General features: G+C 38.8%; 1 protein-coding gene and 1 long non-coding RNA gene across 7 annotated transcripts in view; one reads left to right on the forward strand and one right to left on the reverse strand.

Annotated features, from left to right (window-relative positions):
* Positions 1-15,537, forward strand: part of LOC125788904 (zinc finger protein OZF-like) — an 83,841-nt gene that overhangs the window by 61,795 nt on the left and 6,509 nt on the right. For 5 of the 6 annotated variants that reach the window (XM_049472830.1, XM_049472831.1, XM_049472829.1 and 2 more), the window contains one exon: positions 1,074-1,150. In XM_049472830.1, coding sequence (XP_049328787.1) covers positions 1,074-1,110 — 37 coding nt within the window. In that variant the 3' untranslated portion in view covers positions 1,111-1,150. Of the gene's footprint in view, positions 1-1,073; positions 5,957-15,537 lie in introns of those variants that run through there. The other variant, XM_049472828.1, reaches the window with a different exon arrangement.
* LOC125788908 (uncharacterized) lies at positions 11,797-14,004 on the reverse strand. Its single transcript, XR_007429880.1, has 2 exons — positions 13,938-14,004; positions 11,797-13,132 (listed from the first exon to the last, which is right to left on the reverse strand). It is a non-coding gene; the product is annotated as an uncharacterized LOC125788908 (long non-coding RNA).

Raw genomic sequence — 15,537 nt, forward strand, 5'->3', positions numbered from 1 at the left:
TGGACATGGACGGAAAGAGGTTACCTTGACATTTAGACGAGAAAGCAACTTTGCTTGGGAATAGAAGGGAGTTTTTCTGTCTTGGAATAGAAGGGAGTTTTGATGGATACAACTGCAGGCGGAAGTCCTATGTCCATATTTGGTACATGTCTTTAGATTAGGCCGAGCGGGGATAAATAACACACTCTGGGAAGCTGTTGGTCCCAGAGCACTTTCAGAGCGTGATGATTTCATGAACTGATTGTACTCTCACCATTTGCTTTAATAAAAACTTGTTACTCATTTGACAAGACTCAGAGCTTAATGTTTGTTCTTATTAATTGTCACAGGTATTTCCACCACAATGTGTAGTTGTAACGTGATAAAAAGTACTTTGTTGAAAAGCCCATATCTGCTCTTTCTCAGCTTTCTCAGATCCAGTAATTTTGTACTTTTTGCGAACATTTGGTCTTTGTACAGCGGCCGTACCGGGGCATGTTTTGCCCCAATAAATCGTTTTTTAATACCGTTATCCAGGCTCAAAGTAGCTCCACACCTCCTTGGTAGAATCCAGAGAGCCCTGACATTTAAATTGAGGCATTAAGAACTTTAAACATGTACAAGAAGCTTACTAAAAACACTGTTTAAATCCCATAATGACATTACAAAACGTTTTGGGACACTATCGGGGCCAAGCACAGTTCCACCATTTAGCCAAATAGTTTTGAACTCCTGGACGTCTTTTCAATTCACTGTTTCAGTCAAAGGTATTTGGACTCCTAAGCTGAAGCAAATGTTTTAGGACTCAGCCCTATTAGACAAACATATATTTACAATCCATCATCTAGTAACACCTTAGCAGCCTTCATGCAACACCCTAACATCTGAAACCTGAGCTGCAGGCGTAGTCACAGTTTCTGCAGGAAATGCACAGTCTAGATATGGAGTGTAGTTTTAATGCATTCCAATAAAATTAAGCTTTTGTATATTTGTATGATTAGCATGTCGCCTAGATCGATTGATTGATTGATTGATGGGACGTTTGTTTGGCTGTTTGGAGAGATAACTGTTGATGATCTGTATGTTTTTGATAGTTCTGCAGAGGAGTGGGACGAAGACAGTTCGGACTAAAGGACAGAATGTAGAAACTGCCAATCTGAGCTCTGCAGTGGTGAGTTGCTTTCACTGGTTTCATTGCCATGGATCACTGCTAGACCAGTCACATTTTTTTTTTCTGAAAATACATATTTTTTCTCCTGAAACTTTACTTCTAATAATTACTACAACTACAATTACTAAGAAATAAAACCACTGTCTCCAGTTAAAAGAGAAACTGGCACACGTTTTTATTGAATATTAAAGCTCTGGGCAACCAGACATTCTGCTCTTCGCACAACAAAGGCACACACACAGTGCTTTTCCACCGACGTGGTTCTGGTTCGTGAACCTAATTTTGAACCGGTTCGCCGTGTTTCCATCAACAACAGTAAGTTCCGGAACCAAGAACTTTCGTTCCCAGCGGAAACCAAAGAATACTAAATTCCTCAGTGGGAAAACTCTGTTCTCCAGAGTTTCAGGATAAACTTCTAGGGAGAACTAGGAAGGAGAAACTCTACGGTGAACTAGCGGAGGGTTTATCTCGGGCAGGATATGTTCACACTAAAGAGCTGAAGGTGATATAAGTCTTCTAATAAGTCTGAATGGAACGGGTTCAAGAACCAGAGTTCTTTTGGTGGAAAAGAGCTAACAGACTTTCAGTTCTGGAATCGCCCATTGCATTCTGGGTACAGGGACAGAATGTTTTCATTTTTCAGGGAAATTAAAAATGAAGAGCGGAAGATACGTAACACTCATACTCTCTCTCTCTCTCTCTCTCTCTCTCTCTCTCGGCATCTGTCTGTCTCTCTTATTCACTCGCACCATCTGTCTGTCTCTCTTCTTTTTTTTCTTTTCCCACTTGCACCAAATTTCTGTCTGTATCTTTGTCTCTCTCTTTCGCTCGCACCATCTGTCTGTATCTTTCGCTAACGTTGTCTGTCTATCTGTCTGTCTCTTTCTTTTGCTTGCACTGTTTGTCTGTCTGTCTCTTGTTGTATTTTTCACGGAACAGTCTGCCAAGTTATCTTACACTGGACTGGAACTCTGTGTAAATTGCTCTCTTGAATCAAATACTACTGGACCGTACTAACTAAGTACATGGACCTTTTTCTTGTTTTTATTTTTCTTTTTGAACTATTGTTGAGTGAATGACTTTCATTGTGTGATAGACCTACTGATACCTTATACTATTTCTGTGTGATCATTGTGTATGTTTTTGTCCAAATTCCACCTGATGATTCCCTGCAGAGCGTTCCATATTTCAACCCTCCCATATCCACTCTCTCCTTTTTTCAAAGATTTGCCTTTGTATTTGGTTGACGCAGACTTTACTACTGCCCATACATTTATAGCCCATTCATCTAGCCAAGCTGGACCAACGGGTATTATAGACATTGGTTTAGAAATATACACTGATTTTGTTCCATTTCTGAAATCAACTCTACTGATTAACCCAGAGCACCTTCTAGTTGCAGAGATAGTTAAACCAACCTTTACCACCACCATTGTATGGTACTTCGCCACTCCTGGTGATACAGCATCCTTAAGTCGAAGACAATACTTTCGTTCGTTTGTAACAGAAAAATCCTCACTGTTAACCTACTGCTGTCATTGGACTGCATCGTAAAGATGAGACTCATACAAATCAGGACTAAGAGTCTTGACATTTGGAAATCATAAGGACCATCTTTTACTTGGGTTCACAGTTGTCCTGGCAGTCTTTATTACCTCTGCGTTAGGTGCCTTAGCCATATCTATGATATGTAGCGGATACCAAATCTGTTCGCATGGCACGATGACCAGCTCTTACACTGACACTTCACAAGTTGTCTTTAAACGCTCACTTCATGCGAACAAGTACAAACGATCCATTGTCCATCAGACTTGGTCTGAATCGGGCAATCGCTCGTGCGAACGGTACTGTCCTTATGTTGACCCAACGATTTGTATGACATCGACATCCAACCTGTTCTCATCATTCTCTTACGCAAATATTTACTTTGAATGGACACTATATCGCCAATCTGATTACAAAACAATTAGGAAACGTTGCATGGCGTCACCTGAGAATATCTGTGACCAACCTGCTAACTGTTTCAATTCTGCCCGCCTTAAAAGACGCCCATCCAAGCTTCTGCGTTGTAGCATAGCCTTATTAATGTCCTACTTTCTTACCACTAATCCTTCGACACGAGCTCGATACACCTACTTCCAAGTTGAATATCGATCAATGAACTCCGTAGCGTTCCTAATTGACACAAAAGGTACATTCTCCGTGAAGGCTTACCCAATTGGTACTAACTGCTCACATCAGGCACAATATACCTTGAATGCATTCTGTGAGCCTCTACTCTGTTATGAACAAGCCCGCCTGAACAGAACTCCAAGAGCTGTGGTGCATTCTTGGGAGGCACAGAGATTATTCACATTTGATTCCTTAAACCCTAATGACTTACCTGACACAGATAATGATCCTGGTGTAGTAATTTCTCAATATGCTGAACAGAATATGTTCTATCAATATCTGACCTACACTGCTCAATCAGTTGCTTCAACTGACTGCTTAGCTTGTCACAACGGGAACAGCGTCCCAACTATTACCCCTATAGATGGTTTAGATGATGTTACTAATAGAACAGTCCCATCACCTCTTCAATGCTTGATGTCTTCATTGAATATTCCCAACCAACACTCAATTGTTGATCCAATATGTACTGATATTGACAGCCCAATTGTTCCACCTCCTCCCATTATTAGAGATACTGGAGCTCAGTATCCATTTTGTTTTTGCAGACCCACTACACGACACAACCTCCCTGAGCTTGATCACAGGTATCGTACCCGACTTACTCCTACTGGAACTGATATACTCACAGGACGTAGATATCTCAAGGTTAATCTGGCCAATGGTACCCTTCCTCTAGCTGATCTTTTCTGGATATGTCAATCAGACACTAAGCTGCTCCAGTCCCTTACTAACACATGGACTGGCTGTTGTGCACCTGTCACTTTAACCGGTTCTGTTTCAGTCATGACCTTTGATGATACTTTGCCCAGACACAAGAGGGATCTCTATTCACTACCTGACATCTCAGACATTCAGAATGTTCCTGAACTAAATTACCTAGGCATTCCTGTAAAAATTCCTAAGGAACACCTAGTTATGAGTGATGGTAGCATTGGAGCTACAGGTATCCTGTTTGCGGGAATGCAAGCCTATAGAAATGGCCACTGGATTAATTACATTTGGTACAATCAACAGAGATTCCTCAATCATACCATTACTGCTTTAGAAGCCCTTGGTGAACAATTGGACGCTACTTCAAAAATGACCCTTCAAAACAGATTTGCTATTGACCAAATGAGAGCACCTGATGATGGTGTCTGTGTTTTGATTGGCGACGAATGTTGTTCGTATATTCCCTTACACACTGGCTCTGAGGGCAACTTCACAAAGGTTATGTCTAAACTTAGAAAACTGCGAGATGAACATGTTAGAAACACGCAAGCTGTTCAAACCTCCTGGTTTAACTGGTTATTTTCTGGTCAATGGAAAGCTCTCTTAATGAGGATGGCTATGATGCTTTTATATGTCATTTTGATTTTGATGTTTGTTGCCTGTTGTGTTGTACCCTGTCTGAGAATGTTGGTTGAGCGAACAATTTCGTCTATCTCTGGACAATATGCTGTTTTTCATGCGTCCGTTGACTCGTCAGCGGGACTTGCAGTAACTTGCCACATGGGCCAGGGCAAGGCCGGATAGCTAAGGCGACTGCTACTTCCGGGTCAAGGTGAAGTGCTAGTAACCTCTCCCTTGACCTGCACCGTGCCTTTCTACGTGGCGTAAAGTCACAAAAGGCGGAAGACATCTTCGGCGCCTTCAACTGGACTTGTATTTTTACTTTTGTGTTTTGCCTTTGGATTATTTCTCCAACTCTATGGACTATTTACTCATGCACCCTTTTACTCCATTTTTGTCCCAATGCTCCATCATAATTGGTTGTGCGTTTTGTTTATTTTGTTTCAAGAGTGCCTTTCACTGTCTGGTGAAATGTTTCGGAGTTACATATGTGTATTGTGCGCAAGGGGGGACAGGCTTAATTGACCCTTCATTGCCTAGGCTTATTTCTGGGTTATACTTTTTCTCTGCTCGCGTTCCCAACATCCTCTGAAGAGGCGTGAAGAGGAGCCTCTTGACTGTGCATTGTCTTGGTAACGCTACACACTAAGGGACCTATGAGGTAGCTTTTCCGGGAAGCCACCAAATGACGTAGCTACTCTCTCATCGGCAGAGTGCCTTTGGTTCTAAGGGGGGTTGGCCATCCTTGACTTTGTTCCGGGGTGGTTTGCCTTAACCCTTGGTTCTTGGGGTATGCTGCTGCATGTGGGGTCACGTTGGGTCGCTTTGCCTGGTGCCATGTTTGACGTGCCTCTCTATGCTCGATTAGTCGCCAGTTTCCAGCTGAGGTGGGGAATGTGGGGCGAGGTTAAGATACTTATGTCAATTTTTGTAACAAACGGCCATCTCAATACTTGAGATGTGTAAATTCCTTTGGACCTGTCTGACCCCCCCCTGGTGGACAATATATTAATATGGAACTTAAACCATATATGATACTCAACTTATATATATATCATATGTAATCCATTTGTATATGTGTATTTTCATACCTCTTGTAGTTACACCCTCATTTACCCATCTGTTTTGGTGTCATGTAGATGTTATATAACCATGTATTTTCTACTATTCTGTCATACTTACTCACATATATGCATAAAAACGTATCAAATCAACATGGTTTAATATGGACTTGGGACTTAAAACTATTTACGAGCACGGAACTTACACATAATAAAATAATTAAAATTAACTTAAAAAGTCATAATCTTTATGTTCTGAAGTGATAGCTTAAGATACTTAACCATACCATCGTTAAATCCCACGGAAGGGGGGAATGTGGGGCCCTAAATTAGGATATTAGTGATCAATATATGTTATACTACTCATACATTAGTACATTTGGCCATATATGAACGAGTTCATTGAGTTCTGTTAAAACTCTGTCTGCTCTTCCTCAGTAGGGCCCAGTCTGTACCAGGCGCAGCTGTGAACTGAGGGGGAGACAGTTATGAATATGATAATGACTGGCCATAGTTGGAAAGTACCCAGGAAAGCTCTTCATAACGGCTGAGAACGGCTAACCTGATTCATTAGTTATACAAAGTGTCTCAAGAGGCCCAAGGTCAGTCTTCTCCCACGGGAAAGCAGGGCAGGTGAAGGACAGGGTTTTTAAAAAACTATACCATATTGATTTGTCCACGATTAACTCCAAAAATGGGAACATGGCATGACGCCAAGAAATGGGGCCGGAAGAATCCTTCCTAAAACTGAACGTGTCTGGTAACGATTATATTCACCCGATGTATAGTTATATAATGTTAAAAGGTGGAGCTTAAAGCCCCCACCTTTGTTCACCCAAATACTGTATAAAAGTGTGTGTATTCCTTTGTGTTGTCAGAAGACTGAAGCTTCCTGACCCAATCTGACTTCAAGAACAATAAAAGATCAACTTAGAACTTCGGAAAGACTCGTCTTCTCCTTTCTTTAAACTTGAGGCACTCGTCTGTTTTTACCTTCTTTCTTTTGAACTTAAAACTTCTGTAGTGATGCATAACTAGATAAGTTTTAGAGCTCATTTTAGCTAGCCCAGGCTTCCCTTTCTGGGAGGCCTAGAAGAGTCGTGAAATAACCGCGACACTCTCTCTTTCACAATTTACAAAGTTAAAACAATAAATAAAAGATAGACGAGAATCAAGCTTTTTAAAGAAAAGGGAAGACAGTTTTAACGCAATGTAACTGTAAAACAGCATAGGTGTTGATCTGCACTGTCCGCTGTTTGAAGTCCTCAAACGGGCCTCTTAAGTGTGTGTGTGTGTGTGTGTGGATTTATTATAAACGTGTAGAGTGTGTTAGCCTCCCTATAGATAAGGACAGATAAAGCCGGTGCGTTAGGCGTTAACCTGCCCCGGTCTCTGCCTCGGCTACTCAAGGTTTTTTATAAAAATAAAAAAAAACGGATCTTGACCAAATTTGGATACTGAAACCGAAGGGAGTTCTATAACAAAAGAAATGTATTCCAGCCCACCTGACTGTCCAACCCATTTTCAACTGTATAAAACTGTGTGTCTTTGTCTGGTATCATCAGAAGACTTTGGGGATTCGAACAAACTCGAAAATTGAAACTCTAATTAACATACAGTTTAAATAGCTATAAGGTTACTTGTTTGGTTCCCACACTGTCTGTCTGTCTCTCTCATCCGCTTGCAACGTCTGTATATCTCTCTCTAGTAAATGTGGTGATATTGCATATGGTAAGTGATTGGGAACAGATTATGCCGTGCATGGAGAATTTTGATATTGCATATAATAGAGCACTACAGCAGCAATAAGTAGAGTTTAGAGTATTATGGACTGAATTTTGTGCCAAAAGTTTAAAAACAATAATAAAATCCTCAACCAAATTCTACTTAGTAAGTTTTAACCAAATTAATAGTTGTGTGTAAATTGTAAAGCGTCCTTGGGTTTTGTCGCGGCTGTTTCACGACTCTTCTAGGCCTCCCAGAGAGGGAAGCCTGGGCTAGCTTAAATGATCTCTAGAACTTATCTAATCATGCATCAATATAAAGGTTTTAAGTTCAAAAGAAAGAAGATAAAAACAGACGAGTGCCTCAAGTTTAAAGAAAGGAGAAGACGAGTCTTTCCGAAGTTCTAAGTTGATCTTTTATTGTTCTTGAAGTCAGATTGGGTCAGGAAGCTTCAGTCTTCTGACAACACAAAGGAATACACACACTTTTATACAGTATTTGGGTGAACAAAGGTGGGGGCTTTAAGCTCCACCTTTTAACATTATATAACTATACATCGGGTGAATATAATCGTTACCAGACACGTTCAGTTTGAGGGAGGATTCTTCCGGCCCCATTTCTTGGCGTCATGCCATGTTCCCATTTTTGGAGTTAATCGTGGACAAATCAACATGGTATAGTTTTTTAAAAAACCCTGTCCTTCACCTGCCCTGCTTTCCCGTGGGAGAAGACTGACCTTGGGCCTCTTGAGACACTTTGTATAACTAATGAATCAGGTTAGCCGTTCTCAGCCGTTATGAAGAGCTTTCCTGGGTACTTTCCAACTATGGCCAGTCATTATCATATTTCTTAACTGTCTCCCCCTCAGTTCACAGCTGCGCCTGGTACAGACTGGGCCCTACTGAGGAAGAGCAGACAGAGTTTTAACAGAACTCAATGAACTCGTTCATATATGGCCAGATGTACTAATGTATGAGTAATATAACATATATTGATCACTAATATCCTAATTTAGGGCCCCACAGTTTCTAGAAAGGAGCTATATAGGTTGAACTTAAGAATCAAAAAGAAAACTTGTATGTTGCAAGAGAAAAAAATATATAGCAAACATATTTAATTTAAATATACTTGGTTACTTTATTATCCTTTGCAGTTATTTGAAAATGATTTCAGTATGGATTTTGAAAGTCTTTGATTTTATTTGTGTGTTTTGTGAATTTTCTGTTTTGGGGGGGGGGGGGGTTTCTGTTGAAGACTTTTTGCTTCTGGAATCTCTTTTTTTGCTTCTGCTCTGGATTTTTGCATTGGCACGGTTTTCAGGGGTGGGCGGGGCTTAGAATAAGACATTCCCCTTGAATCTCTATTGGTCAGCTGGTTTAGATTAGATTTAGATTTAGCACACCTCACTAATGTGAGTTTTTTAATGGAGTGAAACACTTGTTTATAGAATAAATATAACATTAAACATAACGTTTATATACAATTTATTTGTAAAAGTATCTGCTGTTGCTGTGCACTGGAACCTGTTTGCTCTGTGTTTGGAAGAACGCTTGAAACTGGCGCTTTGACCACCCGTCAAACTGTGCCATAACTGCAGAAGCAAAAGTCTTTAAAATAAAGAAATCCACAGAAAATTCACAAAAACACAAAAATAGAAGTCCAGTGTGTGTTATTAAATTAATCTCTTCTCTCCAAAGTCTGGAGGCTTATTCTGATATTATGTGATTCCTCTAAAAGCACCAATATTTCATCATTTGTGAATCCACGACTGAAGTAATCCTCAATAATATTATTTTGCGTCTTTGTCTCACCTGCTTCTGTCTCTGGGCATTCTACTAGTATCTCAAAATAATGACTTACTATCTCAATATTGAGATAGTATCTCAAAATAATGACTTACTATCTCAATATTGAGATAGTATCTCAAAATATTGACTTACTATCTCAAAATATTGAGATAGTATCAGAAACAAATTGAGACAGTATCTCAAAATAATGACTTAGTATCTCAAAATATTGAGATAGTATCATAAAAAAATTGAGACAGTATCTCAAAATAATGACTTAGTATCTCAAAATATTGAGATAGTATCTCAAAATAATGACTTAGTATCTCAATATTGAGATAGTATCTCAAAATATTGACTTAGTATCTTAAAATATTGAGACAGTATCTCAAAATAATGACTTAGTATCTTAAAATATTGAGACAGTATCTCAAAATAATGACTTAGTATCTTAAAATATTAAGATAGTATCTCAAAATAATGACTTAGTATCTCAAAATATTAAGATAGTATCTCAAAATAATGACTTAGTATCTCAAAATATTGAGATAGTATCATAAAAAAATTTAGACAGTATCTCAAAATAATGACTTAGTATCTCAAAATATTGAGATAGTATCTCAAAATAATGACTTAGTATCTCAATATTGAGATAGTATCTCAAAATATTGACTTAGTATCTTAAAATATTGACTTAATATCTCAAAATATTGACTTAATATCTCAAAATAATGACTTAGTATCTCAAAATAATGACTTAGTATCTCAAAATATTGACTTAATATCTCAAAATATTGACTTAATATCTCAAAATAATGACTTAGTATCTCAAAATAATGACTTAGTATCTTAAAATATTGACTTAATATCTCAAAATAATGACTTAGTATCTCAAAATAATGACTTAGTATCTTAAAATATTGAGACAGTATCTCAAAATAATGACTTAGTATCTCAAAATATTGACTTAATATCTCAAAATATTGACTTAATATCTCAAAATAATTACTTAGTATCTCAAAATAATGACTTAGTATCTTAAAATATTGAGACAGTATCTCAAAATAATGACTTAGTATCTCAAAATATTGACTTAATATTTCAAAATATTGACTTAATATCTCAAAATAATGACTTAGTATCTCAAAATATTGAGACAGTATCTCAAAATAATGACTTAGTATCTTAAAATATTGAGACAGTATCTCAAAATAATGACTTAGTATCTTAAAATATTGAGACAGTATCTCAAAATAATGACTTAGTATCTCAAAATATTGAGACAGTATCTCAAAATAATGACTTAGTATCTCAAAATATTGAGACAGTATCTCAAAATAATGACTTAGTATCTTAAAATATTGAGACAGTATCTCAAAATAATGACTTAGTATCTCAAAATATTGACTTAATATCTCAAAATATTGACTTAATATCTCAAAATAATGACTTAGTATCTCAAAATATTGAGACAGTATCTCAAAATAATGACTTAGTATCTTAAAATATTGAGACAGTATCTCAAAATAATGACTTAGTATCTCAAAATATTGAGACAGTATCTCAAAATAATGACTTAGTATCTCAAAATATTGACTTAATATCTCAAAATATTGACTTAATATCTCAAAATAATGACTTAGTATCTCAAAATAATGACATAGTATCTCACAATAATGACTTACTATCTCAAAATATTGAGATAGCAGTTTACTTATTAATAAAAAAAAATGTGCTGGATTATTTTTAGGTGGCGGGAATGGGCTTCCATACTAAATAAAAAAGCACAAGCACATCAAAAATTACCAAAGCATTTCAGAAATGTTCTAGGAGACGTGATGCAAATGGTCCAGCTGACTAAAGCGCTGCCACTATGATTGGGAGATTGGGAGCCATCAGCTGCTGGAGTCCTGAGAGCGCACAGTTGGTCTTGCTCTCTCTGGGTGGTGTTGTAGAAATGAAAATAAAGGGTGGGTCATCACCCACCTCTCGTCCGGGGTACAACTCCCCTGCGTGTTCGTTTGATAGAGAGAGTCAGACAGGTGGAGTGGAGTTGAAAGCAAACCAAGTATTTATTACAAAGTACTGGATCCAGGAGAACATACAAAACCAATTATTAGCTGTCTCAGTATAAGGGAAGTGACATCATTGCCTTAAAGTCATCCCCAAGACTGGTTGGTTTACAGCAGTTCCTCTTGCTCTTCCTCACACTCCAGTATAGGTAACATATATGGCGGTTTATAGTCTTTATTATCATTATACCCATGAGGGCAACGGTTATTATTATCTGGAGCCATATTGGAATAGCTAGAGGAAATGCCGGTTGGTTATAGTGTCCGTACTTTGACCTGTCCCACCCCCTTTTTCCGTACCAAGCCATTATTAAACCATAAATGTGTTTTCCCTCTAAGTTTTCCACTATTTTGTAAACTTGTTATCCATAGCTCTATATGTGTAAGTGTTAAAGTTACAGAGTGTATATATATTTTTTTTTTTACAATTCCGTTTTTACAAGAGTCCAAGGCAACCTGTAAAGGAAAGCAATGTCCAGGACAACCTGTAAAGAAAAAATAATGTGTTCCCCCCCTAATTTAGCAAATCACAGTTTATACCCCTATATGTGTAAGTGTTAAAGTTGCAATGCGTGTTGTTCTTTTCTTCTTTCTTCTTGTTTCAGGGTTCTGAAGGTAGACTACCTCAGCCCCACGTACGAAGAGCTTTATTCTGGCTCTTGATGTCTGCAGTATCAGTGAATGAAAAGTATGAGTTGGTGTGTGATAAGACTATGTGTGTTCTTTAATGAGATGTGTTTAAGAGTCTTGTATGTAGTGTACTTTGACGCAATCGAACAGTTGTTGAATGAGTCACTCCCTCACTTCTGCTCCTCGGTCACAGCCAGGCTGTGTGCTGCTGCTGTGCTCTGAGAAACTCTTTTCTCTGCTGTGGCCAGGCCAGGCCCGTGCTGCGGGGGCTCTGCTGCCCCTCCTTCCTGCTGCTGCTGCTGCGGGGTCAGACGATTCAGCTGCTGCTGTCTCGTCTCCTCCTGCTGCTCTGTGAGCGATCTCTGTTGCTGCACAGCTGTCGAACCCTCGCTTATCAGTTGATATGCGTACGTTGTTCTCTCAGTCACCTGGAAAGGCTCAATCCAGCCATGCTTGTTCCCCTTTCGTGCGTAATGGCGGAGGAGCCCTCACTCTGTGTCTGGACTGGTCCACCTTTGCACCACGTCCTCCTTCTCCCCCTGTGTAAACAGATCTGAAACGAGACTTTTGTATTCGTTATAATCATGTTTAAGGTTCTCTATTCATTTTGGAAGTCTTTCAATGCTTCCGCCGTGTTTCCTTCCTGCAAGTTAAAATACATGGTCAAAATACATTTATCACACTTGACTTAAGCTCTAATTTCCCCTTGGAAGTTAATTATTTCATATTTAAATTTTGTCTGCGCACAGATTTCAGCCCAATTTTTGTTTTCTTACCTCCTTCAGTTGTCCTGATTTTCAGTTATACTCAATCATGATCTTTACTGTCGAATGTGCTTTAAATCCCTAACATTTAGTAATTTTCAAATTTAAAATACTACATTTAATTGTCAGCACCATTAATTACTTGCTTTTACCTTCCTTTTGCTCACACCCCTTTCCCTGTTAGTGTAACTGCTTCCCTGTGGCTCTGTTATATCCAAATTAGATCTTACAACACTACCAGTGTTCACGACCCAGTTTACCACTAGACACACACTATTTCTTGTGCATGCACACACTCACAAACTCAAACACTTCCACTCTCACAAACACTACCAAAGCCAAAGAACACACCTCAACTCTGCAGCATCATTGTACAGACCATATTTTACTGCTTCACAGCCCAAAGCTGCTGCTTTAAATGCACCTGCTGTTAAACCTCTGTGGGGACCTAATTAAGATATTAGGGATCAATATATGTTATAATACCCATATATTAGTACATTTGGCCACATATGAGCGAGTTCATTGAGTTCTGTTAAAACTCTGTCCGCCCTCCCTCAGTTAGGCCCAGTTTGTACCAAGCACAGCTGTGGACCGAGGGAGAGGCAGTTGTGATATATGATAATGATTGGCCATAGTTGGAAAGTACCCAGAACTCTCTTCATAGCGGCTGGGAACGCTATCTCTCAAGTCATTAATCACACCAGATGTCTAAACAGGCCCTAGAGTAGTCCTCTCCCCCACGAGAAAGTCGCTGACCAAGCTTTCTCTCCCACGAGGAAGCTAGACAGGTGAAGGACAGGGTTTTTAAAAAAACATACCATATTGATTTGTCCACGATTAACTCCACATATGGGAATACGGCATGATGCCAAAAGATGGGACCGGAAGTATCCTCCCAAAACTGACCATGTTTGGTGACGATTATGTTCAACCGATGTATAGTTATATAATGTTAATATATAACTATACATAATATAATGTAATGCTGTCAGAAGACTGAAGCTTCCTGACTGAACCTGGCTGACTTCAAGAACAATAAAAGATCAACTTAGAACTTCGGAACGATTCGTCTTCTCCTTTCTTTAAACTTGAGGCACTCGTCTGTTTTTACCTTCTTTCTTTTGAACTTAGAACTTCTGTAGTGATGCATGACTAGATAAAGTTTTAGAGCTCATTTTAGCTAGCCCAGGCTTCCCTCTCTGGGAGGCCTAGAAGAGTCGTGAAATTACGCACGACACCTCCCACTGAATGCTTCCTGCATATCTTCTTATATTGTATTGGTAATACTATATAGATAATAAATAAGGAACAAACATCTGAATCATGTTTATTATTATTGCTCCATTGTCGTTCGTAATCTGACGACTCTTAAGACCTCCCTTAAAGGGAAGCCTTGGGCTAGCTTAAAGTAGACTCTTAAAAGGTTATCTAGTCATGCATCACTACAAAGCTTTAAATTCAAAAGAAAGAAGATAAAAACAGACGAGTGCCTTAAGTCAAAGAAAGGAGAAGACGGAGTTCTTCGAAGTTCTAAGAAGTTCTTTTATTGTCTTGAAATCAGCCAGGTTCAGTCAGAAGGATCCAGTCTTCTGATGAGACAAAGGATTACACACACTTTTATACAGTCTTTGGGTGAACAAAAGGTGGGGGCTTTAGGCTCCACCTTTTACCGTTATATAACCATTTTTCAGTTGAACATAATTGTTCCCAAACATGATCTTCTTTAGGGAGGTTTTCCAGTCAAGGCTATGGGCATTATGCCATTAGTCCCATAATTGGATCTAATAGTGATCAAATCAACATGGTGTGGTTTTTTAAAAATGTTGACCTTCACTTTGTTTGATGTTCCCATGGGAGCTGGAGTCTATGTGGACATCTGGTCTCTGTCTAATGAATTTAGAGATACGCTCCTCAGTCATTATATAGCATTTCCCGGGAAGCTAGCCAATTATGACCTGTTATCTGTAGCAGCTGTCTCCCTTTGAGATATGTTAGGTACATATCTGTAGCAGCTGTCTCCCTTTGAGATATGTTAGGTACAGGTTTAAACTTGTTACGGGAGAGGGCAAACAGAGGATGAGCGAACTTAATGAACTTGCTCATATAAGGCCGAGTGTGCTTCAGTATATGAAGATGTACACATATGATCTTCAATATCCTAATTTAGGCCCCACACCATGCAAAGTTTTAATGATCAGCTGCTCTATTCACAGGGCCGCTGCTAAGGTAACACACACACACACAAACACAAAAGGTTTACGCAAAAATTTACTAAACTACACTACTACTATTTGCAAACGTGCCACGTGCCTTGCAATACCCAGATTAGTTTCTAGTTAAGCGTTTAAAGCTACCAAATCAGCAAAGCCAACGTAACTAGCTCAGGCAACACCACTGAACATGAAGTAATCAAAACTATTTAAACCTTTAACATAGAAGTTACTCACCAGAAAGGGATGCATGGGCCTCATCTTTCTGCTTCTTTTTCTTCTTCTCAGCTCCAGACTCAAACCGTCGCTTCATAGTTGAATTACCATTTAGTAGCAACTTCGCGCGGTGAACTTGTCTCCTGCCAAACTCAAGTAGCGTTGCTACTTTAGTTAGGACTAAGGTTGCCAGATAAGTTACGATTTTTCATCCTATTTGTTTATTTTATTTTAAGTTTTTAACTTACACAAATATTGCACTGGACAAGTTTTTGTATAGAATGGCCACATACACTTTAAAAATGGTTAAACATGCGCAAGATTTAGCGCCTCCATGCATTTTTTGGCAACAACCAACAGAGCAAACCGAGCCGTGCCATTTCAGGCAATAGGGGTGGGGGCATTATATTAT

Source organism: Astyanax mexicanus, unplaced genomic scaffold, assembly GCF_023375975.1.
Source record: "Astyanax mexicanus isolate ESR-SI-001 unplaced genomic scaffold, AstMex3_surface scaffold_31, whole genome shotgun sequence".
NCBI lineage: Eukaryota > Metazoa > Chordata > Actinopteri > Characiformes > Acestrorhamphidae > Astyanax > Astyanax mexicanus.